The 27,982-nt window shown below is 44.7% G+C and overlaps 1 protein-coding gene and 1 long non-coding RNA gene across 3 annotated transcripts in view; both read left to right on the forward strand.

The window, feature by feature from the left end:
* The first annotated feature begins 1,373 nt into the window (after window positions 1-1,373).
* On the forward strand, window positions 1,374-14,932 carry LOC117186272. The gene is made up of 3 exons (XR_004471383.1): window positions 1,374-1,460; window positions 13,473-13,626; window positions 13,685-14,932. It is a non-coding gene; the product is annotated as an uncharacterized LOC117186272 (long non-coding RNA).
* Window positions 14,933-16,450: 1,518 nt separating this feature from the next.
* LOC117186271 (nucleic acid dioxygenase ALKBH1) overlaps window positions 16,451-27,982 on the forward strand; it is a 71,835-nt gene continuing 60,303 nt past the window's right edge. The window contains exons 1-2 of one of the 2 annotated variants that reach the window (XM_033386801.1): window positions 16,452-16,662; window positions 18,223-18,339. Coding sequence is in view for 1 of the 2 variants with exons in the window: in XM_033386800.1 (XP_033242691.1) it covers window positions 16,453-16,662 (210 nt within the window). In the remaining variant the exon portion in view is untranslated. Of the gene's footprint in view, window positions 16,663-18,222; window positions 18,340-27,982 lie in introns of both variants that reach the window. The other variant, XM_033386800.1, reaches the window with a different exon arrangement.

A 27,982-nucleotide genomic window follows, 5' to 3' on the forward strand; every position in this document is an offset into this window, starting at 1 on the left:
CCGTGTCAATTATAGCTCTGAGATGTTCAGCGTCCATATCTGTTTTTCGGTTTGGCTGCACGCAGCGGGTTGGTCAATTTGGTCAGGTACTTGTAGGTCAATGAAGTGGGAATCCCCCAAGCAAACTTGCTAACGTTCTGGCACCAAGTTCGTGTCGTTTCTGTTTTTTGTTTAGTCTATTTCTGTCCATTCGGTTTTAAACAGAATTATTGTAAGACTACGGCATGAATGGTCACCGAAATGAAAATTCTCTAACTCACTCGTTTTAGTTTTATTTTTACGTTATTTGAAATTTACTTTATTACTGGAATTCTCTTTTCAAATCACTTACATGTTTTCTAACTTAGATATATCCAGCGCAGCAGTCGTGTTTATATTCGGGCGTGTAGTTATCCCTCGCCGCGGTCGTCGCGTTGGAGGTGCAGGGGACAGTGGAGAGTATATTTGTCTCTCGCCGCAGTCTTTGTGCTGTTGTTGTTTTTTTTTTTTTTTTCTCTTTCTCTCGTCTCTTTTTTTATTGTGTTCTTTGTTGTTTTACCCACACACACAAAAAGAAATATTATTATTGTTATTATTTTTTTTTTTCACTTTCTGTTTGAGTTTTCTTTGGTTCTTTTTACGTTGGGCGCCAATTATTAAATTACACCGGAACACGACGAGTATGCTGTTATTAGGTATTTATTGATTATTTTAAGTGAACAATTCCTCAGAAGCGTTAGCTAGCTGAGTGGTATCAAACATTGGAGTTATGATAGTTATTGAATTCGGTAGCGGTAGCTGACCGAATATTATGAATGAGAATTAATTGATCGAGGCGAGCGATACGCTGCGCTTTATTTGGATTCAAACTTAAGACTGATTATTAATGAAATTAAAAGCTATGATTGCAGCCGGCTTCGCGGACAGTGCTGCCGCGGCGCTGCCTTCGCTGCAGAGCGATCGCCGCCGTTCCAAGAACTTCAACGTCGCTGGCAGATGTTCGGCACCCGTGGGAACCGCTGACTTTCGCCTTGTGGGTGGTGTTGAATTACTGCAGCTGCATCCGCCAAACCTATGACTCTGGTCGTGGACCTCGCTGATATGCTAGGTCAGCACACGCCCAGTGTCGGTGGTTAACTTGTATATGTGTTAAAAAGTTTAATGTTGTAATAAATAATTAAAAAAAAAAAAAACAAATTAATACTAGTTGTTAGAATATCACTATTATTTGGACTCTGCACTTATTAAAAAATACTTACATATGCATACGCATGCTAAGAAATTGTACACCTTATCACATTATCAATCCTTATTCGGTCGGCACATTAATTTGTTACTCATATTTTATAATGTTCCAACGGTCTTTTAAATATTATAAAGCGAAATGTACTACACCAGATCTAAACAATGTTATTGATTTTGATTGCTGTAGCAATGAGGTTACGGTTACAGAACAACGGATATTACAAAAAAAAATGCGTGTACGTACATATGCATATATGTATGTACATAGGTACATACATATGTCGGTCAATATGGTTTTGCCGCATATGTTTAGCAATGTATTAACAGTTAATTCTCCCTATATTCTCAGATGGTTGCAATGACCTTAAGAAAGCATCTCGGACTCTATATTTTATGATTGATGTGCAGTAATTATAGATTAGGTTGACTAGCCTAGTCGATAAACCATCCTGTTTTTTAATGAAAAAACTTAGTCGCTCAGTTTTCAAGATATCTTTTCTAGTATTGAGCATAGTGTAGGAATACGGTTGTCCGAGCCGAGCGCCAAGTGCTCAAAGACTATAAGAGCTAGATAAACGACATTTTGTATACACACTTCTGTGATATGTCACTGCTACAAAAATATTTCAAAACTTTGCCCTGCCCACTTCCGCCCCCACAAAGGACGAAAATCTGTGGCATCCACAATTTTAAAGATATGTACGAGAAAACCAAAAACGCAGAATCGTTGAGACTGCAGAATCTGCACACTACAGCTAGAATGAAGAAAACAATTTCTTTTTCTCTCGCTCTGTCACTCTCTAACACACACGTTTCATAGTCGGCGTTGACTATCGCAAAAAGTAAGCGCCTTGATTTCAGAGACTAAGAGCTAGAGTGGAGAAACCAAATTTTGTATCCATACTCTTTTTAGATCTCACTGTTACAAGTGTATTTCCAAATTTCGCCCCACCCCCTTCCGCCCCTATAAAGGACGAAAATCTGTGGCATCCACAATATTGAAGATACGAGAAAATTAAAAACGCGCAATCATAGGGAATGACCATATCTACCAGATTGCCGAATCTGGATCAGATTGGACCAAAAGGAACAAATCAATTTGCAGTGGTTACGCAGCGCACGACGACATGGACATAGCCATACTGACTATGTATCGGGTATAAATGTAGTTTTGCGGCTTTAATTCCGCCAGAGCGGCCGTTTCGCCCACTGTGAAGTGGTGCGCCTCTTTGTGATGTTTCGGCCATGTTTGCCGAGTTATGCGAAAAAGTGTCACTATTTGCCACCCATTTGTCAATTAGTCGCTTGAATTGTTTTTTTACAATGAGCTAACAGGTGGCCATTTGCATTGGATCATCCTCCTAGTCTTGGGGAATTGGGATTTTAGTCAGTGATCTGGACACCTTGTCTGCTGCGATTCATCTGTGAAGATGTTTATGGCCCCATCTGGACCTAGAAGTCCCTCGAGCCATTCGTCTCTGTGAGGGATTATTAAGTTGAAAGGAGTATCGGAGTATAGCTCGGTATTCCATTTTTGGGACTATATTGCTATTGTTTAGTATGGATGAGTGACCTGTGTGCTCTCAGACGAATTTCTGCCATTTTTGCTCGCTGCTTTCCTTCAAGATTCTACAGACATAAGATGGCATTTAGCGCATCATTTGGAGTGGGGCGAAGACCTCCACTGATGCATAGGGCGACAATTCACTGAACTTTTCCCAATTGTTTGGGGATCGTCCTTTTGATAGCGCTGGCCACCATACTGTAACTCCGTAAAGTAGTATTGGTCTAACTATTGCTAGATCTATTGGACTATGCTTGGTGTCTCCGGCCTTTTGAAGTTGTGATAGAATGACCTGGTCCGGACCTGGCGATTTAAACAGGTTGAAGCGTTTAGTGCCCAGCTAATATTCCATTCTGTAAGTATTAGATTATCGCAGTAAGAAAACCAATGTTCCAAATAATAAGGCTTTGTTAATTTATATATTATTATACTTGTTTATTATACCCGATACTCAAAATGAGTATTGGGGTATATTAGATTTGTGGTGAAAATGGATGTGTGTAACGTCCAGAAGGAATCGTTTCCGACCCCATAAAGTATATATATTCTTGATCAGCATCAATAGCCGAGTCGATTGAGCCATGTCTGTCTGTCCGTCCGTCCGTCCGTCTGTCCGTCTGTCCGTCCCCTTCATCGCCTAATGCTCAAAGACTATAAGAGCTAGAGCAACGATGTTTTGGATCCAGACTTCTGTGATATGTCACTGCTACAAAACAATTTCAAAACTTCGCCCCGCCCACTTCCGCCCCCACAAAGGACGAAAATCTGTGGCATCCACATTTTTAAAGGTACGATAAAACCAAAAACGCAGAATCGTAGAGAATGACCATATCTTTTAGACTGCAGAATCTGAATTGGATCGTATTATTATTATAGCCAGCATCAAGAAAACAATTTCATTTTTTCTCGCCCTGTCTCTCTCTAACACACACGTAGCATAGGCGGCTTTGCTTAGAGTAAAACATTAGCGCCTAGATCTCAGAGACTACAAAAGCTAGAGCAACCAAATTTGGTATCCAGACTCCTAATATATCGTACCGAGACGAGTTTGTTTCAAAATTTCGCCACACCCCTTCCGCCCCCGCAAAGGACGAAAATCTGGGGATATTCACAAATCTCAAAGACTATTAACGCTAGAGTAACCAAATTTAGTATCCGCACTCCTGTTAGATCTCACTATAAAACGTATATCTCGAAATTTCGCCCCACCCCCTTCCGCCTACACAAAGGACGAAAATCTGTTGCATGCACAATATTGCAGATTCGAGAAAACTAAAAACGCAGAATCATAGATAACGACCATATCTATCTGATTGCTGAATCTGGATCAGATCAGATCATTTTTATAGCCAAAGGAAACAAATCAATTTGCAGTGGCTACGCAGCGCGTGACGTCACGCTCAGACTGATTTTCTGTCTCTCTCGCACGCACTCTTTGTCGTGTCGTTTAATATTAGCGGCGTCTGCCGTAGGGGAGCCATACTGACTTAGTATCGGATATAACTGTAGAGTTGCGGTGTCCGCAGCAACTCACAACGTTCCCCCTCGTTTTATCTTTTCAACTGCACGCACTCGTCGCTTAGAAAAAGTGAACTCGACTGAGGGGAGAGAAGCAAAGAGCGCAAAAATGAGTACATGACTCTTTTTTGGTCGAGTCTTCTTCAATATCGCTTTTGCTGATTCTCAAAACACCTCCTCAAAAGGTACATTAATGAATTAAAATTTAAATACAAAATATTATGTCGTATACTGGGGAATACAAAGATCATGGTCCACCATTTTGTGCAAGGAATTAGGAAACTTTTCCTGGGTTTCGACCAATCAAAATTATAAAATTCACTTATTCAGGCAGGCTCCGTTTTTCATTTACTTTTGCGGATTACGTTTTCAGCCAAAACGTTTCGTTTTCGTTTTAAGGTTCTCCAGCTTTCACATATTTTTGCTGTTTGCACCAAAACGAAAATTGATGTTGCTCTGGCCAATTTTTTTCGAGCCATATTTGAGGTTGGGTTAAAATAAAATTATTTATAAAGAAAGCAAAAGTTAAATTATCCCCGTCGGGGATAGTGCCGGCCTCTACCTCCTCGCCGGGGCTTGGACCAGGAGCAGGGAAGTCCGTGGCTTTTCCTACGTTAGCATGGCCGGGTCCCTGAGCGTACTCTGGGATGCCGTCCCAATTGACTGAGGGCGCGGACTTGACCTTGGTTGCGATTCTCCGTCGGCGAGGGTCTTAGGCGTTCAACGAGCTGCGAATACTAATAAGCTCATTGACTATGGGTAAGAATTATCCTGAAATCCTACGAGTGCGGTGGAGTGGTTATAAACTTAGTGTGAATATACAAAGGGTCGGCCATAGTTTGTCGGTATCATCAGGGTCTCGTGGTGCGATGAAGACGCCTACCATCCTACTTTGGAAGTGTCGCTTGATATAGGACCAACTGTATTGGATCGGTTGAGTAGGCTATCTGAACGTGTCCGCTTTTTTCGTAAAGCCGAGGTTGCGAAGCTTAGTAACCAAATTATGGATTTTGATTGGTCCGATTTTTACTTGTGCACTGATTTCATAAAAGGCACAAACATTATTCACAATGCTCTTGGCACATTTTTTGATTCTTGTGTCCCGATTTCTTGTCCGATTTGATATGGAAAACCCCCTTGGTTTACCAAACAGTTATCCAGTCTAAAAAACTTAAAATCATGATTTTATAAAAAGTTTCAAGAAGTTGGTTACCTACTTCTCACTCTCGCTATGTAATAGCTAGGTCAAAATTTTCAGTTCTTAATGCTCAATGCTATAAGAACTACCTATCTCGATGCAGGATACGTTTTTCTCAGGACCCTGAACAGTTTTACTGCTTCGTTAACAGTAAGCGTAGAACGTCCGCACACCCATCTTCGCTATCATTTCGGAATACGTCGGCAAATAATGATCAGGCAATTGCCGATCTTTTTGCCCAATTTTTCCAGACGACCTATTTTGAGGAAAGCTACTCTGGTCATCCGTACCCATGCGGTTTACCGAAGTCGAACGGCATTTTCAGTCCCTTGATAAATTAATTTTCTTTACTTCATGATCTTCGACTAGTTAAGCCGGTGTTTTCACCGGGTCCAGACGGGGTTCCAGGTTGTGTATTCATGTACTGCGCCGAGGCACTGTGTAGACCCTAGCACATAAACTTGACCTTTTAGGGTTTCCGCCCAACCTTCTGAGATGGATTTCTAGCTATCTTTGTTCTAGGTCTCAAAGAGTCCTCTTCAAAAACTCCCTCTCCCACCAGTAAAGGTTTCTTGGGGAGTACCACAGGGCAGCCATTAATGACTTGCCTTCGGTATTAATAAACTCTCGAGTACTTATATTTGCGGATGACGTTCAGCTCTGTGTCCAGTATAAAGACATTTCATTTCATTCTCGCTTGCAATCCGATCTCAATAACTTTCAGTCATAGTGTTGTGTAAACTTGTTACACCTTAATGCTTTGAAATGCACAGTTATGAAATTTCATCATTCTAGCCTTTTGTTGGCTCCATATTCCCTATGTGGTGGTTCTCTTGAGAGAATTACCCTGGTGGATGATCTTGGTGTTATATTAAACTCCAAGCTAAAGTTTTCTGAGCACATTTCTACCATGGTTAATAAGGCCATGGGCGTGCTTGGGTTTATAAAAAGGTGGTCAAAGGAATTTGACGACCCCTATATAACAAAGACTCTCTATACCTCGCTTGTTCGTCCGATCTTAGAATACGGCTCCTGTGTATGGTGCCCTCAGTAAAAAGTGCACCAGGACCGTATAGAATCAGTACATAGTATTCCGTTGTTCCTTCCACTTTGTAGATCGAATTATTCCTTGCATGAACCGTTTAGGGTCTTATACTCGGATTATAATTCCCTCTACCATATTATATACACCACTTATTCTCTTCCTCTTATTAAGTTACTAATCATCGCACACCTTTATAATAATCAGTAATTGTAGTGGTATTTGTATTTGTATTTTGAATGCATGCTTAGTTTCTTAGTAAGTGTACATTTTCCTCGAATCTATCTATCTTTCCTATCTTTCCTGCATGTTCGCGTCATGCGGCAGCGTCCCTCGGTCGGTTGGGTGCAGTTGGTGCAGTAATTGCATCGCCTCTTGTAAGATACAGTCATTGCATGTCAACGTCCATTTATACAATCATGTTTGTACTGTGCGAACCGATGATAAAATACTAGTACCTCATCACAGTATTCAAACAGAAAGCTACGAGCCAATTTCATCCTTTTATATAAGTAATATAAGTAAAATACCAAAAATTGTTTGGAATCCATTAACAGTACCGTAAATTAACCACACAGAAGAAATGGATAAGTTAAAAAACGAATTAAAATTGTTAAAAGATGGTCAACATGATTTAAAAGGATTTAAGTTCCATCATGTATCTGGACGGGGGACCTTGATTATCGGAAGCATAATAATAATAATATTGATTATCTATGCCATAAGAAGAATTAAGGTAGCACGAAGACTGCAAACGATAGCACTTCCCTACCCACTGTAATTGACAATAAATGATTCTCCACACTATTAATTATAGCTATATAGCCATAAAGAAACGGTACACAAAAAGGTTCACAAGAATCAAAATACAAAACCATGCCTTTGGCCCTTTGCAGAATGTTCAAACATGAACAAATTACCGTCAAAGCCATGCCACTTTCGGCCCCTTGCAATGTTCAAACATAAGCATATTATTGTACACATTCACTCATGTAGATAAATAATGACTGTTCGGGTGTAAACAAAGATCTGTAACCCATTTAAAGATACTGCAACAAAACACAAGTTGAGAAAACACTGAACTAATGCAGTCCTAAAATAACACTAATATAAGCATGCACTCAAATAACCACCCGAAGTAAAATGTATCCTTTGCGTCGGTCTAAGATAATTATAGAATACGAAGTTGTACCTCTTGCCTAATTGTCAAATTACATATAGGGCTCTGATTTTAAGAATAAAGGTTAGGTTAGGTTGAGGCGGCTGCCGGGCTCGCTCGGAACCCGTCACACTTAGGCCGGTTTCGGCCCGTTGTGATACCGCATAGGATCATTTCCTTCCTGCGTTGTGAGACTTCCTGTCAGCAATTATCCCATCCAGATGCTCTCACAAAGTTCGCTATCCTCCTGGGACATAGTTTGGACATCTCTGAGACGTCGTGTAGAAAGGCTGAGCCCAGGTGCTGTAGCCTTCTTCTGCTGAGAGCTGGGCAGGAGCAGAACAGATGTTCCACTGTCTCCTCCTCTTCCTCGTATCTACAGCTGCGACAAAAATCGTTATGTGGGGCCCCCAGCCTGTTAGCGTGGGTGCCTATTAGCCAGTGTCCCGTGAGGGAACGTGTGACTACGCTGCACCTTTTCCTGCTTAACTTGAGGAGCTCGGAGGTGCGCTTCATGTCCATGGTCGGCCATGTTTGCCGAGTTGTGCGACATCGTGGCACTGTTTGCCACATATCGTTGTTTAGTCGCTTGTATTGCTCCCTTATAATGAGCTTACAGGTGGCCATTGGCATACAGATATCCTCCTTGTCTTGGAGAAGGGGGATTGTAGTGCCAGATCTGGCCAGCTCGTCCGCTATACAGTTGCTCTCGATGTCCCGGTGGCCCGGGACCCAAATCAGGCTAATAGCAAATTGCTGAGCCATCTCGTGCAGAGATTTGCGGCAGTCTGCCACGGTGGCCGAGATCGAGGAAATCGCGCTTAGCGATTTGATCGCAGCCTGGCTGTCGCTATAAATGTTTAGCTTGGTTGCCGTGACGGCAGCCGCTTGTAGGCAGTCTAGAGCCTCCCTGATTGCTATGACTTCCGCTTGAAAGACACTGCAATGATCTGGGAGTCTGAAGGAATGCCTTATGCTTAGCTGTTCAGAGTAGATTCCCCCTCCGATTCTGTCGTCCAGCTTTGATCCATCTGTGAAGATGTTTATGGCCCCATCTGGGCCTGGGAGTCCCTCGAGCCATTCGTCTCTGTGAGGGATGATTGTGTCGAAGGGAGTGTCTGTGTACTCTCTTGGAACTTGGTAGTCTGTTTTTGAGGGGACGGTACTGCTATTATTTAATATGGCTGAGTGACCTATGCACTGTGTCACCCATTGATCTGAGTCTCTTAGACGTATTGCTGCTGCTTCTGCCCGTTCCTTTCCTGCGAGGTCAAGGCTCTGTAGGCATAGGATAGCATTTAGCGCATCATTTGGGGTGGTGCGAAGAGCTCCGCTGATGCATAGGGCGGCAGTCCGCTGGACTTTGCCCAGTTGCTTGGTGATCGCCCTTTTTGATAGGGCCGGCCACCACACCGTAACTCCGTAGAGTAGTATTGGTCTAACTATAGCTTGATATATCCATTGCACTATGCTTGGGATCATACCCCATCTTAGCCCAATAGCTTTTTTGCATGTGTAGAGTGCAGTCATTGCCTTCTTCACTCTGTCTTTGACATTCAGGTTCCAGCTAAGCTTCTTGTCAATTACCAACCCTAAGTAACTGGCACTGTCGCTAAAGGAGAGCCTGCATCCTTGTAGTATTGGAGGGTTGAGGGGCGGGACCTTGTATTTATTTGTGAATAGTACGAGTTCCGTTTTTGAGGGATTTACTCCCAGACCGCGCGATTCTGTCCAATCCGACAGTTGCGCTAGCTTTGTGGACATTAAGTCGCACAGTGTTTGGGGGTATTTCCCCGAGAAGATAATCGCAACGTCGTCCGCATAGGCCACGACTTTGCAGCCCCCCCCTTCTAGGTCACATAGAATCTTGTTGACTGCTATGTTCCACAGAAGAGGAGACAGGACACCACCTTGCGGGGTGCCTCTGTTGACATACCTTGACTGGGCGGACGATCCCATCGATGATGTCACCGTCCTGCATGTGAGCAATTGATCAATGAGCATCACCAAGTGACGGTCCACCCCCAGGTCAGTCAGGGCTTCTGTAATGGCGCCCGGTACAACGTTGTTGAAAGCTCCCTCAATATCGAGAAAGGCTATGAGTGAGTACTCTTTGTGATGCAGAGATTTCTCTACCGCTGAGATCACTTCATGAAGAGCCGTTTCCGTGGATTTTCCTTTCCGGTAGGCATGCTGTGCGCCTGACAGCAACTGAGGGTGTATAGTTGTCCTCAGTTGCAGCCCGACGAGTCTCTCAAAGGTTTTGAGTAGGAAAGACGATAAACTGATTGGTCTAAAGTCTTTCGGGGTTGAGTGTGAGGCTTTGACTGCTTTAGGGATATCCTAGCCTTAAGCCACGCTTGCGGTATTGTACATACCGCCAGTATCTTCCTGAAGATACTATGTAGCCAGTTGATGGCCGTCTCCCCGGCCTTCTGAAGTTGGGCCGGGATTACCTGGTCCGGGCCTGGCGATTTAAACGGGTTGAAGCTGTTTACTGCCCAACTTATGTTCCGTTTTGTAAGGATATGGTCCATCGATTCTACCGATCCCTCTCCTGGGAGGTGTGACGGCTCGGTGGATGTGCATCCGGGGAAATGCGTGTCGAGCAGAATGTGTAGGGACTCCTCACTAGAGTTGGTCCACGTGCCATCATTCTTTTTGAGGTAACCTACCGAGGGGGTAGTTTTTGAGAGAACTTTCCGGAGTCTTGCGGCCTCCGAAGTTTCCTCGATTTCCGAGCAAAATTTTTGCCAAGAGGCCCTTTTTGCTTTCCTTGTTTCCTTTTTATATAGTGACAGACTGATTTTGTAGTCTGCCCAGTGGCTCTCCTCGTTCGCGCTTTTGGCCCTGTTGAAGAGGGTCCTGCAGCTTTTACGTAGGATGTCTATTTGTTTTGACCACCAGGGTGGTTTCTTTTTCCCCCTAGGTTTGCTAGAGGGGCACGCTGCCGCGAAGGCTTTGTTGCATGCCTCTGTGAACCTGTTCACTAGGCGATCTAGGTCGTCTTTTGTGTCAGGGCATGATGGTGCTTTGGAGGGGAGTAAGTCTTCCAGGGCTGAGCTATATTTTTCCCAGTTGGCTTTCCTGGGATTAATATAGTCCTTAGGTTTCGGACACTCGAGGGATAGTGTGGTCTCGATGTATCTGTGGTCAGAGAAAGAGTGGTCATCAAGGACTTGCCAACTCTTGACTATGTCTAACAGGTTGGAAGACACTAGGGTGATGTCAATAACCTCCTGTCGATTTTTAATTATAAAAGTGGGGTCGTTGCCCCGATTACAAATAAATAGATTTGAGTTAAGGATGAAGCTGAAAAGTGACTCACCCCTTACATTTGTGTTCGAGCTCCCCCATTGAGTGTGGTGAGCGTTGGCATCGCAACCTATTAATAGGTCTATGTCCGACCTCTCGCTGTCGCTGGCTAGTTTGCGAACCAGGTCGTTGGGAGGATCGTTTCCCTCATGGGCCATGTAGGACGACATCAGCCTTAGATGTGTCCCTTTCAGCTCTAGGCTTGCCGCCGTGTTGTCGCTATCGCTATAGTTATGGAGCAGAAAGATATTAATGTGCTTTCTGGCGAGAATGCAGGTGCGGGTTTTACCTTCATGTTGAGCTACAATTATCTTGTACTCCTTCGACCCTAGTCCACAAACCTTGTCTCCCACTATCCAAGGTTCCTGGATCAGGGCTACGTCTGCTCCGCTCTCTTCGAGGCGGAGTATAAGAGCAGCGGATGCTGCTTTACAGTGGTGGAGATTGATCTGAAGGAGCCTCAAGGACATCCTTAGTGTTCTCTACCACTGTAATGTCGGCATCCGGATCGTCCTCGACTTCCTCGTGGCAACACATCGCCTCGAAGTCGCATCTCAGCGTGCCATCGGTGGAGTCTATCTCTGTGTGATCGTCGGGTGCTTCGATCTCCGAGGCAGCGTCCTGCTCGACTGGCTTGTCGACAGGACGTGCCTCGGCCGCCGCATCCGACTTGTAGACCTTTACGGTCACAGAGCTGAACCCAAAATCGAGCTCGCCTTTGGCAGCCTCAATCGGGGCCAGCGACTCTATGTTGAGGACGACCACCGCCTGGTTTGTGGGGCCCTGTGTCGTCTCAACTTTGACCACCTTCCAATCCGCTGTTGGGAGGTTGGGGTTGCATCTTTGCAACATTTTTAGGATGCGCTCCGGCTCCTTCATGGAGGCGGGCACCCAGACTCTCGCCCTTGGTCTACTGGGCACTTCGCTCCAGTCTACAGCGACGAGCTTCGCCCCTGGGTAGACTTCGCCGACTTGCGCTACCGCTGCTTTGTACAGCTGTACGGAGCGCTCGTCTTCACAGGCTACGATTTTTATGCAGCCCTGGTACCAGCCCATGTCTTTGCAGACGGGGGGGGGTCCAGGCTGCTTTTCCAGCAGCTCGAAGCAGCGGTCGGCCAGTGCCGCTTCCACCCACTTCCACTGGTTTCTAGGTATCCGGGAGTCCGCGCTGCCTTTGTCCAGGACGCCAATCAGCGTCCTTTCTCTGGCAATCTGCGCGAATGATGTGTTAGGCAGCACTCTGGAGCGCTTCGGTGTCGGCCCCGGAGTCTCTTGTGAGCGCTGCCTTTTTGACTGAGGGGCTTCCTTCTTCGGTGCTTCCTTGCCAAAGTTCGGCAGCACCTTCGAGGCCCACTCAACCTTCTTTATCCATTTGTCCGTCGAGCTGGACATCTGGCTTGCGTTCTGCCGACGGAGTATATTGCCAGCACTCCTTCTATCGGCATATGTAAAAGATTTGGCTTGGACACTAGTAGATGGTGACTCATCCCCCGCCACTTTACCAGCAGGCAGAGCAGCCGCAGGATTGCATAGCCACTCTGCCAAGGTATCGGTTTTGGGAGCCAATTCACCACCCACCCCGACACCGGGATGGGACCCCTTTGGGCTCTCCCTAGCATCTTCCGCCGCGCAGGTTTTCCCTGCTGATTTGCGGGTCGGGCCAGGCCTTTGGGCCACTGCCTTCCCCTGTTTGGGATTGCTCCCTGTTGGCATTTGGGAAGTGCCAGACTCATTTTGTTTGTTTTTAAATTCTTCCATTCTTTTCCCACGAGCTGCAGAGAAGGGGTACGGTTCGTCCGGGCAGAGATCCACGTTGCCCGGATAAGGCATACTTAGAACAGGGGGCTGCCAAGTCCCTGAGCTCTCCGTTAACGACTGGGCTAGTTTTATATACCGGGCCCCCAGCCAGGCTGACTCTCGGCACGGGTCGAATAACACTCTTAGTCCGGCCCGGTGTGAGCTGAATGTGGGGGGTTGGGATGTGGGTAGGTAGTGTGTAGGGATAGGGGAGTGTGTGAGCTACTTATACGAGGCGGCACCACAAGCGCATCGTCAGTGTTGCTACTTCGCGAACACCCGCTGGCTGTCCGGGGCTGCTTATTTTCGGTACTCTCCCTAGGGATGTCCGATTATTCGCAGCTGACCTACCTATATGACCTGTATATAGGTAGGTCGTTCGCTATCCGCAACCTGCGACCCGTCCGGTGGCCTCAGCTAGGCCCCCTTTGAGCCACCTCACGAGCTCATCAGACCAGAATAAGAATAAAATTCAGTTCGAAATTACAACTCAACTCGCAAATGTCTAGCCAAACGAAAAGATTAAGCAACAAGAACAGGGACAAGCAACGCTGACGAGCGAAAGAGAATATTTATATGCAAAAACTAATAATTGCAGGCGAATCTATGTAGCCGCGAATCTAATGCGAATCTACTTCTATTCCAATCTTTTCAGGTAAAAACGGGAGAACCAATTTTTGTGTTTTCAAAAGTCGGAAAATTTTGTGGAAGTGAGAATAAGTGAATAATTGTGAGCTTTTTAATCGTCTCGTCTTCACTCGAGCTTTCAATTTGCATACAAATACCATTGTTTTGGAACGAATTTCCAGGTATTCCAAATTTATCTTTCTCTTTGATTTTGTCGTCTGACCATGTGCTTTTCCAAAGAACTGCAGAGCTTGCGTTTTGCACACACCCACGAGACGCGGTCACTTTGGCAATTTGTTGTACATATGTACAGTGACGAACTAAATTTTTGGCACAGTAAGCTTTTTAAACTTTCTGGCCACCGTGTGACCCTTGGAATGAAAATAAATCGTAAAAAGTATATTGAACAAAGAGATTAAAGTATTTATTATACATAAACAAAAAACTTATTTCAAAAACTTAAACATAGTAATAGTAAAAATTAAAGAACTAAAAAATAAGGTATATTTCGATGAACAAAATTATTGGCACACCCCAAGAAAAACTTAAAAATAAGATACATATGTTAAAAATTTTTAATATTTGGTGTTTAATCCCTTAGCCTTAATGACGGCCGATAAGCGAGCTGGCATCGAGTCTACTAATTTTTTAGTAGTTTCCTCCCCTATATTTTGCCATTCTTCCATTAAGGCTTGTTTTAGGTCGGCTTTTGTCCTTATAGCCCGCTTTCTAATGCGCCTATCCAATTCCTCCCACAAATGTTCAATTGGATTGAGGTCCGGGGACTGTGGTGGGTGTGGCAGAACATGGGCGGTATTGTAAGTAAGCCACATTTTGACTATATGGGCCGAATGCTTGGGGTCGTTGTCTTGCTGAAATGTGAAGGAATTTGGTAAATTAAGATTTTCGACACTTTTTTTAGGTTATCCTTCAAAATATTCAGATAGATATTTTTGTCCATTATGCCGTCTATAAATACCAATTCACCCACACCAGCAGCAGACATGCAACCCCACACCATGACACTTCCACCACCATGCTTAACAGTTGGAGTTATGTTTTGATTGTCGAACTCGGTATTTGGCTTTCTACACACTGTTTGAAATCCATCCGATCGGAAAATATTGAATTTACTTTCATCGGAAAATAGCACCTGTTGCCAGAAATCTTTGGGCTTAGTTATAAACTCCTTGGCGTAGTTCAGACGTTTTTTTTTATTAGTCTCCGAGATCAAAGGTTTTCGTCGAGCCACACGCTCATGGTAGTTGGCCTCGTGTAGTACTCGGCGTACCGTAATCGGGTGAACATCCGAACATGCAAGTGCAGGATTATTTTCCTCTGCGCTACGGTGGTTTCCTTTTGTTTCGGTGGCATATTGACAGCAAAAATCAAAACAAGCCCAATTTAAGCGCAACTTTAAATTTCCAAATGCTAATTTGCAAAATTTTAAATAACGGGATAACCAGGCTGCCATATTTCCAAAAAAAAGAGCTGCCCAATCGGACATAATACTGAAAAATTAATGTATAAAGCCTAGTGTGCCAATAATTTTGTTCAACGAAATATACACTTTTTAAAGTTTTTTATTTAATACTAATGCTTAGTTTGAATTTTTGTAAACAAATTTAATATATATATATACTAAATACTATGATCTGGTTGGCTAAATTTATTTTTACCATATATCGTTATCGAAAGGGTCACACGGTGGCCAGAAAGTTTAAAAAGCTTACTGTGCCAAAAATTTAGTTCGTCACTGTATGTATGTATACATATGGATGCGTATACCTTTTTGGTGAGAAGAGCAATTTCTCACCTGTGTCAGTATCAATTATCAATTTTGCTCAATTATATATACATTTAACTTGCAAGTCCAACCAGGGACGCCAAATACCGAGTGTTTGGTGGCTGAAAAATAATATATGTATATCTTAACGACGAACGATGGCAAACGTTGTGAGCCGCGGCGAAAGCCTACTACTAGCCAGACCTCTACTCTTATACCCGGTACTCAGTCAATATATACATATGTGATATTCTACATGAATAAATATAATATATGGATCTTATGTGTTGTTTGGTGTTCGTATAACAAACCTTTTGATATTAAAAAAAAAATAAAAATTCATAAAAATCGGTCGAGCCGTATGGTAGATTTTTATATATTAGATTTTATTTGTTTCCAATTTTCTTTATGTTAACCGTTTAAATCGCCAGAGGGTGTACACTGCTCGTGGAATAGTGTGTGAGAGAGGGAGATAGAATGAGTAAGCGCGTGGAAGTGTTGCGTAGCCACTGCAATTTCATTTGTTCCTTCTGGCTATAATATTGATCCAATTTGGAAGATCTTCCTATCTTGGAAGCTATTTTCAAAATTGTAGATGACACAGATTTTCGAACTTTGTGGGGGGGGAAGGAGGCGGGAGAAATTTTGAAATACACTTGTAACTGTAACATATCACAAAAGTCTGGATACAAAATGTCGTTGCTCTAGTCTCTGAGCACTAGACGATCATAGAGACATTGACACTAGACAGACAGACTGAAATGGATCAATCAACTCGGCTATTGATGCTGATCAAGAATATATATATACCTTATGTGGTCGGAAACGCTTCCTTCTGGCTGTTGTACACGTGAAAGTACGAAAAGTACGTCACTTTTAACGATTATTTTTTCTTTTCGTATAAATAGCTCTTTAGTCTTACTTTTCCACGGTGGCGAAGTGGGGCGAATTCGCCAAGAACGAGAGATAGCTTTAATATGCTGCCGCTTCGCCCTAGACTATCTTACACTATAATTAAAGAAAATCAAATCGATCTGGTGTAACTTAAAGTTACAACGGCAAATAAAAGAGAACACTATATAGCGCTATATATGTATATGTGTTAAAAAGTTTAATGTTGTAATAAATAATTTAAAAAAAAAAACAAATGAATACTAGTTGTTAGAATACCACTATTATTTGGACTCTGCACTTATTAAAAAATACTTACATATGCATACGCATGCTAAGAAATTGTACACCTTATCACATTATCAATCCTTATTCGGTCGGCACATTAATTTGTTACTCATATTTTATAATGTTCCAACGGTCTTTTAAATATTATAAAGCGAAATGTACTACACCAGATCTAAACAATGTTATTGATTTTGATTGCTGTAGCAATGAGGTTACGGTTACAGAACAACGGATATTACAAAAAAAAATGCGTGTACGTACATATGCATATATGTATGTACATAGGTACATACATATGTCGGTCAATATGGTTTTGCCGCATATGTTTAGCAATGTATTAACAGTTAATTCTCCCTATATTCTCAGATGGTTGCAATGACCTTAAGAAAGCATCTCGGACTCTATATTTTATGATTGATGTGCAGTAATTATAGATTAGGTTGACTAGCCTAGTCGATAAACCATCCTGTTTTTTAATGAAAAAACTTAGTCGCTCAGTTTTCAAGATATCTTTTCTAGTATTGAGCATAGTGTAGGAATACGGTTGTCCGAGCCGAGCGCCAAGTGCTCAAAGACTATAAGAGCTAGATAAACGACATTTTGTATACACACTTCTGTGATATGTCACTGCTACAAAAATATTTCAAAACTTTGCCCTGCCCACTTCCGCCCCACAAAGGACGAAAATCTGTGGCATCCACAATTTTAAAGATATGTACGAGAAAACCAAAAACGCAGAATCGTTGAGACTGCAGAATCTGCACACTACAGCTAGAATGAAGAAAACAATTTCTTTTTCTCTCGCTCTGTCACTCTCTAACACACACGTTTCATAGTCGGCGTTGACTATCGCAAAAAGTAAGCGCCTTGATTTCAGAGACTAAGAGCTAGAGTGGAGAAACCAAATTTTGTATCCATACTCTTTTTAGATCTCACTGTTACAAGTGTATTTCCAAATTTCGCCCCACCCCCTTCCGCCCCTATAAAGGACGAAAATCTGTGGCATCCACAATATTGAAGATACGAGAAAATTAAAAACGCGCAATCATAGGGAATGACCATATCTACCAGATTGCCGAATCTGGATCAGATTGGACCAAAAGGAACAAATCAATTTGCAGTGGTTACGCAGCGCACGACGACATGGACATAGCCATACTGACTATGTATCGGGTATAAATGTAGTTTTGCGGCTTTAATTCCGCCAGAGCGGCCGTTTCGCCCACTGTGAAGTGGTGCGTTGTGATGTTTCGGCCATGTTTGCCGAGTTATGCGAAAAAGTGTCACTATTTGCCACCCATTTGTCAATTAGTCGCTTGAATTGTTTTTTTACAATGAGCTAACAGGTGGCCATTTGCATTGGATCATCCTCCTAGTCTTGGGGAATTGGGATTTTAGTCAGTGATCTGGACACCTTGTCTGCTGCGATTCATCTGTGAAGATGTTTATGGCCCCATCTGGACCTAGAAGTCCCTCGAGCCATTCGTCTCTGTGAGGGATTATTAAGTTGAAAGGAGTATCGGAGTATAGCTCGGTATTCCATTTTTGGGACTATATTGCTATTGTTTAGTATGGATGAGTGACCTGTGTGCTCTCAGACGAATTTCTGCCATTTTTGCTCGCTGCTTTCCTTCAAGATTCTACAGACATAAGATGGCATTTAGCGCATCATTTGGAGTGGGGCGAAGACCTCCACTGATGCATAGGGCGACAATTCACTGAACTTTTCCCAATTGTTTGGGGATCGTCCTTTTGATAGCGCTGGCCACCATACTGTAACTCCGTAAAGTAGTATTGGTCTAACTATTGCTAGATCTATTGGACTATGCTTGGTGTCTCCGGCCTTTTGAAGTTGTGATAGAATGACCTGGTCCGGACCTGGCGATTTAAACAGGTTGAAGCGTTTAGTGCCCAGCTAATATTCCATTCTGTAAGTATTAGATTATCGCAGTAAGAAAACCAATGTTCCAAATAATAAGGCTTTGTTAATTTATATATTATTATACTTGTTTATTATACCCGATACTCAAAATGAGTATTGGGGTATATTAGATTTGTGGTGAAAATGGATGTGTGTAACGTCCAGAAGGAATCGTTTCCGACCCCATAAAGTATATATATTCTTGATCCGCATCAATAGCCGAGTCGATTGAGCCATGTCTGTCTGTCCGTCCGTCCGTCCGTCTGTCCGTCTGTCCGTCCCCTTCATCGCCTAATGCTCAAAGACTATAAGAGCTAGAGCAACGATGTTTTGGATCCAGACTTCTGTGATATGTCACTGCTACAAAACTATTTCAAAACTTCGCCCCGCCCACTTCCGCCCCCACAAAGGACGAAAATCTGTGGCATCCACATTTTTAAAGGTACGATAAAACCAAAAACGCAGAATCGTAGAGAATGACCATATCTTTTAGACTGCAGAATCTGAATTGGATCGTATTATTATTATAGCCAGCATCAAGAAAACAATTTCATTTTTTCTCGCCCTGTCTCTCTCTAACACACACGTAGCATAGGCGGCTTTGCTTAGAGTAAAACATTAGCGCCTAGATCTCAGAGACTACACAAGCTAGAGCAACCAAATTTGGTATCCAGACTCCTAATATATCGTACCGAGACGAGTTTGTTTCAAAATTTCGCCACACCCCCTTCCGCCCCCGCAAAGGACGAAAATTCACAAATCTCAAAGACTATTAACGCTAGAGTAACCAAATTTAGTATCCGCACTTCTGTTAGATCTCACTATAAAACGTATATCTCCAAATTTCGCCCCACCCCCTTCCGCCTACACAAAGGACGAAAATCTGTTGCATGCACAATATTGCAGATTCGAGAAAACTAAAAACGCAGAATCATAGATAACGACCATATCTATCCGATTGCTGAATCTGGATCAGATCAGATCATTTTTATAGCCAAAGGAAACAAATCAATTTGCAGTGGCTACGCAGCGCGTGACGTCACGCTCAGACTGATTTTCTGTCTCTCTCGCACGCACTCTTTGTCGTGTCGTTTAATATTAGCGGCGTCTGCCGGAGGGGAGCCATACTGACTTAGTATCGGGTATAACTGTAGAGTTGCGGTGTCCGCAGCAACTCACAACGTTCCCCCTCGTTTTATCTTTTCAACTGCACGCACTCGTCGCTTAGAAAAAGTGAACTCGACTGAGGGGAGAGAAGCAAAGAGCGCAAAAATGAGTACATGACTCTTTTTTGGTCGAGTCTTCTTCAATATCGCTTTTGCTGATTCTCAAAACACCTCCTCAAAAGGGGTTTTGAAGTCCTCGAGGATCGAGGTATTTTTCGCATAGGCCAGTAGTTGCTGTGGCGTCCTCTTGGAGGCATCTTCCAGTGATGCCAGCACTGGGGCGCCCAGGTATCTCCTCCTTGCCCTTAAGAGAGCAGGCCAGTTGCAGATGAGATGTTCTAGGGTTTCGGTTGCCCCAGGTTCGTCACATTTCCTACAACTGTGTTTGTTTGTGATTCCTAGCTTTGTCGCATGCGCCGCAGCCAGGCAGTGTCCCGTTAATATTCCCACTAATAATCTGCAGTCCTTCCGTGGTAGGTGCAGCAGGTAGTGGCTGAGTTTGTCATTGCGTTCCTTGCACATGATTTTCGAGGTTCTGCAGGCGGTGGTACTCCTCCACCTACATTCGGTTTGTGATCCGGCCTGCTTTTCTAGATCGCTTTGAGGGAGACAGGCACGTTCTCGGTTCTCGTATTCGCCAGCCCGACGCCTTCCTTAGCTAGTACGTCCGCCGTCTCGTTCCCTTCGATGCCCTGGTGGCTGGGAATCCAGTAGATCCGCACTGACTTTGTCGTGCTTAGGGTATCTAGTGCCTCCCTGCTCGCCAAGACATTTCTGGAACTGACTGCGGACGACTGCATGGATCTTATCGCCGCTTGGCTGTCGACGAATAGGTTGACCGCATCGTGTGCTCTTTCAGTGAGAAGAGCGACCTCTGCTGCTTTCCTGATGGCAAAAACCTCTGCCTGGAATATGCTACAATGGTCCGGTAGCTTATATGACAGCCTTATCTCAGGGTCTGTACAGTATAGGCCCGCTCCTACTCCTCCGTCCATCTTGGAGCCGTCCGTATATATATTGAGGTGCTCCGTTTGGTCTCCTCCGATTTTCCAGTCTTCAGGTCCCAAGGATGCAGTTGTACATTAATGAATTAAAATTTAAATACAAAATATTATGTCGTATACTGGGGAATACAAAGATCATGGTCCACCATTTTGTGCAAGGAATTAGGAAACTTTTTCTGGGTTTCGACCAATCAAAATTATAAAATTCACTTATTCAGGCAGGCTCCGTTTTTCATTTACTTTTGCGGATTACGTTTTCAGCCAAAACGTTTCGTTTTCGTTTTAAGGTTCTCCAGCTTTCACATATTTTTGCTGTTTGCACCAAAACGAAAATTGATGTTGCCCTGGCCAATTTTTTTCGAGCCATATTTGAGGTTGGGTTAAAATAAAAATTATTTATAAAGAAAGCAAAAGTTAAATTATCCCCGTCGGGGATAGTGCCGGCCTCTACCTCCTCGCCGGGGCTTGGACCAGGAGCAGGGAAGTCCGTGGCTTTTCCTACGTTAGCATGGCCGGGTCCCTGAGCCTGTTCTGGGATGCCGTCCCAATTGACTGAGGGCGCGGACTTGACCTTTGTTGCGATTCTCCGTCGGCGAGGGTCTTGAGCGTTCAACGAGCTGCGAATACTAATAAGCTCATTGACTATGGGTAAGAATTATCCTGAAATCCTACGAGTGCGGTGGAGTGGTTATAAACTTAGTGTGAATATACAAAGGGTCGGCCATAGTTTGTCGGTATCATCAGGGTCTCGTGGTGCGATGGTCTTTCGGCTCCATCTCCACCGAGTGCGTACGGGTCCGCCGTTGAGTGGGCGAGCCTACTAGCAAGTGGCCCCCGCGCACTTATAGGCGTGGTGTCGACACTCGTCGTGGTCATCTCGTCTTCTGGCGTGGTCCTCTTGGTACAATCAGTGTGATCGCGGGTCGACCTTGGAGGAGCAGCCACGGACGCCTCGTTCGGTGCGTCGTTCCTCGCAAGATATCCTGGTCCCTGAAGCGGATGCGTCCAGGAGAAGCGGCCACGCATGCCTCGTTCGATGCGTCGTTCCTCGCTGGTTACTTCTGCTGGTTTGGTGCCCGGGTTTGTTGTCGTCCCCCTGTTGCACTATGGTCACGATGGGGTTGCGCACGGGGTCACTCGTCGCCCTGGGTGCAAGTGTCGTGGTCGTCGTCTCTGTGTCACATACGGGGATGTTAGTGTTCCGGGGTGTAATCATCGTTATGGTCAGTAGAGTAAATACGCATTGTAGTCAGGATTGTTATCCAGTGGATCGGTCAGGGTCGTCGACACTGTCTGTCCTGATCTGGTTAGCTTCTTCGTCCTTTACGTCTTCGTCGGTGGTCGGGTAGAATGCCCTCAGGTCTTTCAAACTGGCTGAACGCTGTTTACGTCTGTTTAAAACCTGCAATTGAACGAGATTCAGAGACAGAAACTTGTTTGCCCGGTAGGGTCCCTCGAATTTCGAGGCCAATTTGGAGGCGGATAGTTTCGACAGATTGTGGCGTCGTAAGAGTACTTGTGATCCGATAGCCGGCTTGTACTCCCTACGGCAGAGTTTTTAATGTCGCTTTTGCTCTTCTGATGCTTTGTCCCAGGTGGTTTTTACTATCTGGAACACCTCTCTCATCTCTCACCTCTTTCCGTCGATGTATTGCTCGGTTCGCGCGTTCCGTTGGGTTTCGTAGGGGAGTGTACGGGGCAGTGTTCTGAAGCTTCATTCCTAGTCTTTTGTGGGAATCCTTTAAACAATCGGCTGGTGAACTGCGTCCAATTTTTTTCTTTGGACGTTGACATGCAATGGCTGCATTTTTCAAGAGGCGATGCAGTTACTGCACCGGCAAGTGGCCCGTGTGAAACCAGCGGAAGGCTGTTACGCGCGGATCCCAGGCAAAACGCAGCGCTCCTCCCGCCCAACCGACCGAGGGGCGCTGCCGAATAACGCGCGGCGCGTAGCCGAGCCGAACGCGAGCATGCAGGAAAATTTCAAGTCAGTCTAATAGGAATCGTGAAGTTTATGCGGCTCAACAGATCATGGCTGTCTATGTCACCCCTGATCAAGTTGTGCATAAATATCACACCAAGCATTTTTCTACGGTTAACTAAGGATGGGAGGTTCACTAATAGTAGTCTACTAGAGTAAGATGGGAGTCTTACATCCGCATCCCAGTTAAGGCCCCGCAGAGCAAAGAGTAAAAATGTTTTCTGTACTGATTATATACGGTCCTGGTGTTCTTTCTACTGAGGGCACCATACACAGGAGCCGAATTCTAAGATCGGACGAACAAGCGAGGTATAGAGAGTCTTTGTTATATAGGGGTCGTCAAATTCCTTTGACCACCTCTTTATAAACCCAAGCACGCCCATGGCCTTATTTACCATGGTAGAAATGTGTTCGGAAAACTTTACCTTGGGGTCTAACATAACACCCAGATCATCCACCAGGGTAATTCTCTCAAGAGAACCACCAAATAGGGTATAGGGAGCCAACAAAGGGCTAGAACGATGAAATGTCATAACTTTGCATTTCGAGGCATTAAGGTGTAACATGTTCGCACAATACCATGACTGAAAGTTATTGAGATCGGATTGAAAGCGAGAATGAAATGAAATGTCTTTATACTGGACACAGAGTTTAACATCATCCGCATACAGAAGTACTCGAGAATATGTTAATACCGAAGGCAAGTCATTAATTAAGAGTGTAAAGAGTAGGGGGCCTAGATGGATACTCTCGAAGAAAACTTTACTGGTAAAGAGAGGGAGTTTTTGAATAGGACTCTTTGAGACCTGGAACAAAGATAGCTAAATATCCATCTCAGGAGGTTGGGCGGAAACCCTAAAAGGTCAAGTTTATGTGCTGAAGGGAATGGTTCGAATGGTTTACTGAAGTCGGTGTAAATTACATCCGTCTGTAAGTTACCTTGAAAGCCTTTAATAATGAAAGAGGTAAACTCTAACAAGTTCGTGGTAGTTGATCGCCGCCTTATAAATCCATGCTGAGTTAGAGATATAAGTGACTTGCAGAGATGTTGCAAGTGCGGAGTTAAAACCTTCTCGAACATTTTAGGAATAGCGGATAACTTTGCTATACCTCTATAATTTTTTGCATCAGACTTGCTACCTTTTTTATGGAGAATCAATGGACAGGGTGAATAGTTTAATCAAAGGTCCACACAGAGCCTCGGCGCAGTACCTGAGTACACAACCGGGAACCCCGTCTGGACCCGGTGAAAACACCGGCTTAACTAGTCGAAGATCATGAAGTAGGGAACATTCATTTAACAAGGGACTGAAAATGACGTTCGACCTCGGTAAACCGTATGGGTACGGGTGACCAGAGTAGCTTTCCTCAGAATAGGTCGCTTGGAAAAATTGGGCAAAAAGATCGGCCATTGCCTGATCATTATTTGCCGACGTATTACGAAATGATAGCGAGGTTTAGGGTCCTGAGAAAAACGTATCCTGCATCGAGATAGGTAGTTCTTATAGCATTGAGCATTAAGAACTGTAAAGTTTGACCGAGCTATTACATAGCGAGAGTGAGAAGTAGGAGAACCAACTTCTTGAAATTTTGTATAAAGTCCTGATTTTAAGTTTTTAAGACTGGATGACTCTTTGGTAAACCAAGGGGATTTTCCAGATCTAATCGGACAAGAATGTGGGACACAAGAATCAAAAAATGTGCCAAGAGCATTGTAAAAAATGTTTGTGCCTTTTATGACATCAGTGCACAAGTACAAAGCGGACCAATAAAAATCCCTAATGAAGCTATTTAGCTTCGCAAAATTAGGCTTTACGAAAGCAGCGGACACGTTCAGGTAGTCTACTCGACCGATCCAATACAGTTGGTCCTATATCTAGCGACACCTCGAAAGTAGGATGGTAGGCGTCTTCAGGTATAGTGAGCGGAAGGGCTCGGGTTAACAACACTATGGTCGGATCCGATACAAAGCACAGATCAAGCAATCGACCCAAGGAATTTTTCACATGATTGACTTGAGACAGGGACAGGTCAACAAAGTCATGTCGTGACATGGGCACTAGGATACTAGACTCGTTTACCGAAGACCAAACAGTTCCTGGCAAGTTGAAGTCACCAAGAACTATCATACGATCTTTATCAGATAGCGAGGAAGAAACAGCGGTTAAAGCGGACATGTGCTGCTCATAAATTGAGATTTCCGAAGAAGGTGGAATATATCAGCAAGTAATGAATATAGCGAAAGCGGGAAGAATCAGTTTTATACACAGGAATTCCAGTTCCTGTTGGACTTGGACTGTGAAGTGTTCCGACGCGAAGTTAGAGTTCACTGCAATCAGAACCCCTCCTGCACGTCGAGACGAACGGTCTTTCCTAAAAGTTGTGTACCGGCCTGTTAAAACCTCGGAACTAAGAATGTCCGACTTTAACCAGGTTTCGGTAAGCACAATAACGTGGGAAGGAAATGCAACACTATCCCGGAAAAGAATGCTGAGCTTACTACGAAGCCTCTAACATTCTGATACGTTACTAAAAGAGAAGTTAGTTTTTTGGAACGATGGAAGCAAGACGGTAAGTTGAGGAGGAGGAAGTTGAGGTTGAGGTTGAGCGTGGCACACTGCAAAGATTTGTAAGGGATATGGGGGGCCTATTCTTCTTCTAAGCCTTAAACTCCTTCACCACCAAATGCTCCGGCCAAAATTTGGCAGAGCAAATGGTGTCAAATTGAGTTGGGGAGATGCTTATCCTAAACGAGGCTATCTCCCTGGCATAAGAGAAGTTGAATTTCTCCACCTTTAAACCCACGGCTTTTATTTTGCTTTGAATAAAAGCAATTACATCATTAGATGTGAGGTCAGGGGCCAGCCGTGAAACAAAAACTTGTCGTTTTGGTGGGACTCCCACCAGTGGTTTAGTCACCACAGGCCTAGTACCTGTGGTGGCAATATCCGGAGGTCCGGAACGTCTATTTACTGGTGGGATCGGGATAGACGGGACAACTAGCGAACTTGCGGTCACCACGGACACGGACGCTGCAGACGTACTTGGCTGCACATTCTCCGAGGCGATGAATTCGGCTACCGAATCTGCATCGCCAGCAGCTGTCGTTGCCCTTGGAGTGGCAAACGAGATCAACGGCTGCACACTTGGAGTGGTCGGAGTCAGTTTTTCGGCGGCGCACGGCTGAGTGTCGGTTGGCACTTGCAGATCCCGCGGAGTGACCTTTTTACGCCTCGGAGACTCATTCAGCAGTTGCAGACTGCCAAATTGAGACTCCATGGCTAGGAGCCGATCGTATTGCTTTTTAAAGCCAACGGTCACCTCCTTAAAGCCCTTCCGCGTCTGCCTCATAAAGGCCACCATGTCACGCTCCACCGCACGGCATGCCTCGCAACTGTAATGCAACCCATTACGTTTAGCTATAGCATCACTCAAGAGGCCAGAAAATCCAGCGCATTTTGCGTGCACTACGCTGTCGCAGAGCCAGCAGGGGACTCTTTGTCGTGTCGTTTAATATTAGCGGCGTCTGCCGGAGGGGAGCCATACTGACTTAGTATCGGGTATAACTGTAGAGTTGCGGTGTCCGCAGCAACTCACAACGTTCCCCCTCGTTTTATCTTTTCAACTGCACGCACTCGTCGCTTAGAAAAAGTGAACTCGACTGAGGGGAGAGAAGCAAAGAGCGCAAAAATGAGTACATGACTCTTTTTTGGTCGAGTCTTCTTCAATATCGCTTTTGCTGATTCTCAAAACACCTCCTCAAAAGGGGTTTTGAAGTCCTCGAGGATCGAGGTATTTTTCGCATAGGCCAGTAGTTGCTGTGGCGTCCTCTTGGAGGCATCTTCCAGTGATGCCAGCACTGGGGCGCCCAGGTATCTCCTCCTTGCCCTTAAGAGAGCAGGCCAGTTGCAGATGAGATGTTCTAGGGTTTCGGTTGCCGCAGGTTCGTCACATTTCCTACAACTGTGTTTGTTTGTGATTCCTAGCTTTGTCGCATGCGCCGCAGCCAGGCAGTGTCCCGTTAATATTCCCACTAATAATCTGCAGTCCTTCCGTGGTAGGTGCAGCAGGTAGTGGCTGAGTTTGTCATTGCGTTCCTTGCACATGATTTTCGAGGTTCTGCAGGCGGTGGTACTCCTCCACCTACATTCGGTTTGTGATCCGGCCTGCTTTTCTAGATCGCTTTGAGGGAGACAGGCACGTTCTCGGTTCTCGTATTCGCCAGCCCGACGCCTTCCTTAGCTAGTACGTCCGCCGTCTCGTTCCCTTCGATGCCCTGGTGGCTGGGAATCCAGTAGATCCGCACTGACTTTGTCGTGCTTAGGGTATCTAGTGCCTCCCTGCTCGCCAAGACATTTCTGGAACTGACTGCGGACGACTGCATGGATCTTATCGCCGCTTGGCTGTCGACGAATAGGTTGACCGCATCGTGTGCTCTTTCAGTGAGAAGAGCGACCTCTGCTGCTTTCCTGATGGCAAAAACCTCTGCCTGGAATATGCTACAATGGTCCGGTAGCTTATATGACAGCCTTATCTCAGGGTCTGTACAGTATAGGCCCGCTCCTACTCCTCCGTCCATCTTGGAGCCGTCCGTATATATATTGAGGTGCTCCGTTTGGTCTCCTCCGATTTTCCAGTCTTCAGGTCCCAAGGATGCAGTTGTACATTAATGAATTAAAATTTAAATACAAAATATTATGTCGTATACTGGGGAATACAAAGATCATGGTCCACCATTTTGTGCAAGGAATTAGGAAACTTTTTCTGGGTTTCGACCAATCAAAATTATAAAATTCACTTATTCAGGCAGGCTCCGTTTTTCATTTACTTTTGCGGATTACGTTTTCAGCCAAAACGTTTCGTTTTCGTTTTAAGGTTCTCCAGCTTTCACATATTTTTGCTGTTTGCACCAAAACGAAAATTGATGTTGCCCTGGCCAATTTTTTTCGAGCCATATTTGAGGTTGGGTTAAAATAAAAATTATTTATAAAGAAAGCAAAAGTTAAATTATCCCCGTCGGGGATAGTGCCGGCCTCTACCTCCTCGCCGGGGCTTGGACCAGGAGCAGGGAAGTCCGTGGCTTTTCCTACGTTAGCATGGCCGGGTCCCTGAGCCTGTTCTGGGATGCCGTCCCAATTGACTGAGGGCGCGGACTTGACCTTTGTTGCGATTCTCCGTCGGCGAGGGTCTTGAGCGTTCAACGAGCTGCGAATACTAATAAGCTCATTGACTATGGGTAAGAATTATCCTGAAATCCTACGAGTGCGGTGGAGTGGTTATAAACTTAGTGTGAATATACAAAGGGTCGGCCATAGTTTGTCGGTATCATCAGGGTCTCGTGGTGCGATGGTCTTTCGGCTCCATCTCCACCGAGTGCGTACGGGTCCGCCGTTGAGTGGGCGAGCCTACTAGCAAGTGGCCCCCGCGCACTTATAGGCGTGGTGTCGACACTCGTCGTGGTCATCTCGTCTTCTGGCGTGGTCCTCTTGGTACAATCAGTG

This window comes from Drosophila miranda, chromosome XR (genome assembly GCF_003369915.1).
Source record: "Drosophila miranda strain MSH22 chromosome XR, D.miranda_PacBio2.1, whole genome shotgun sequence".
NCBI lineage: Eukaryota > Metazoa > Arthropoda > Insecta > Diptera > Drosophilidae > Drosophila > Drosophila miranda.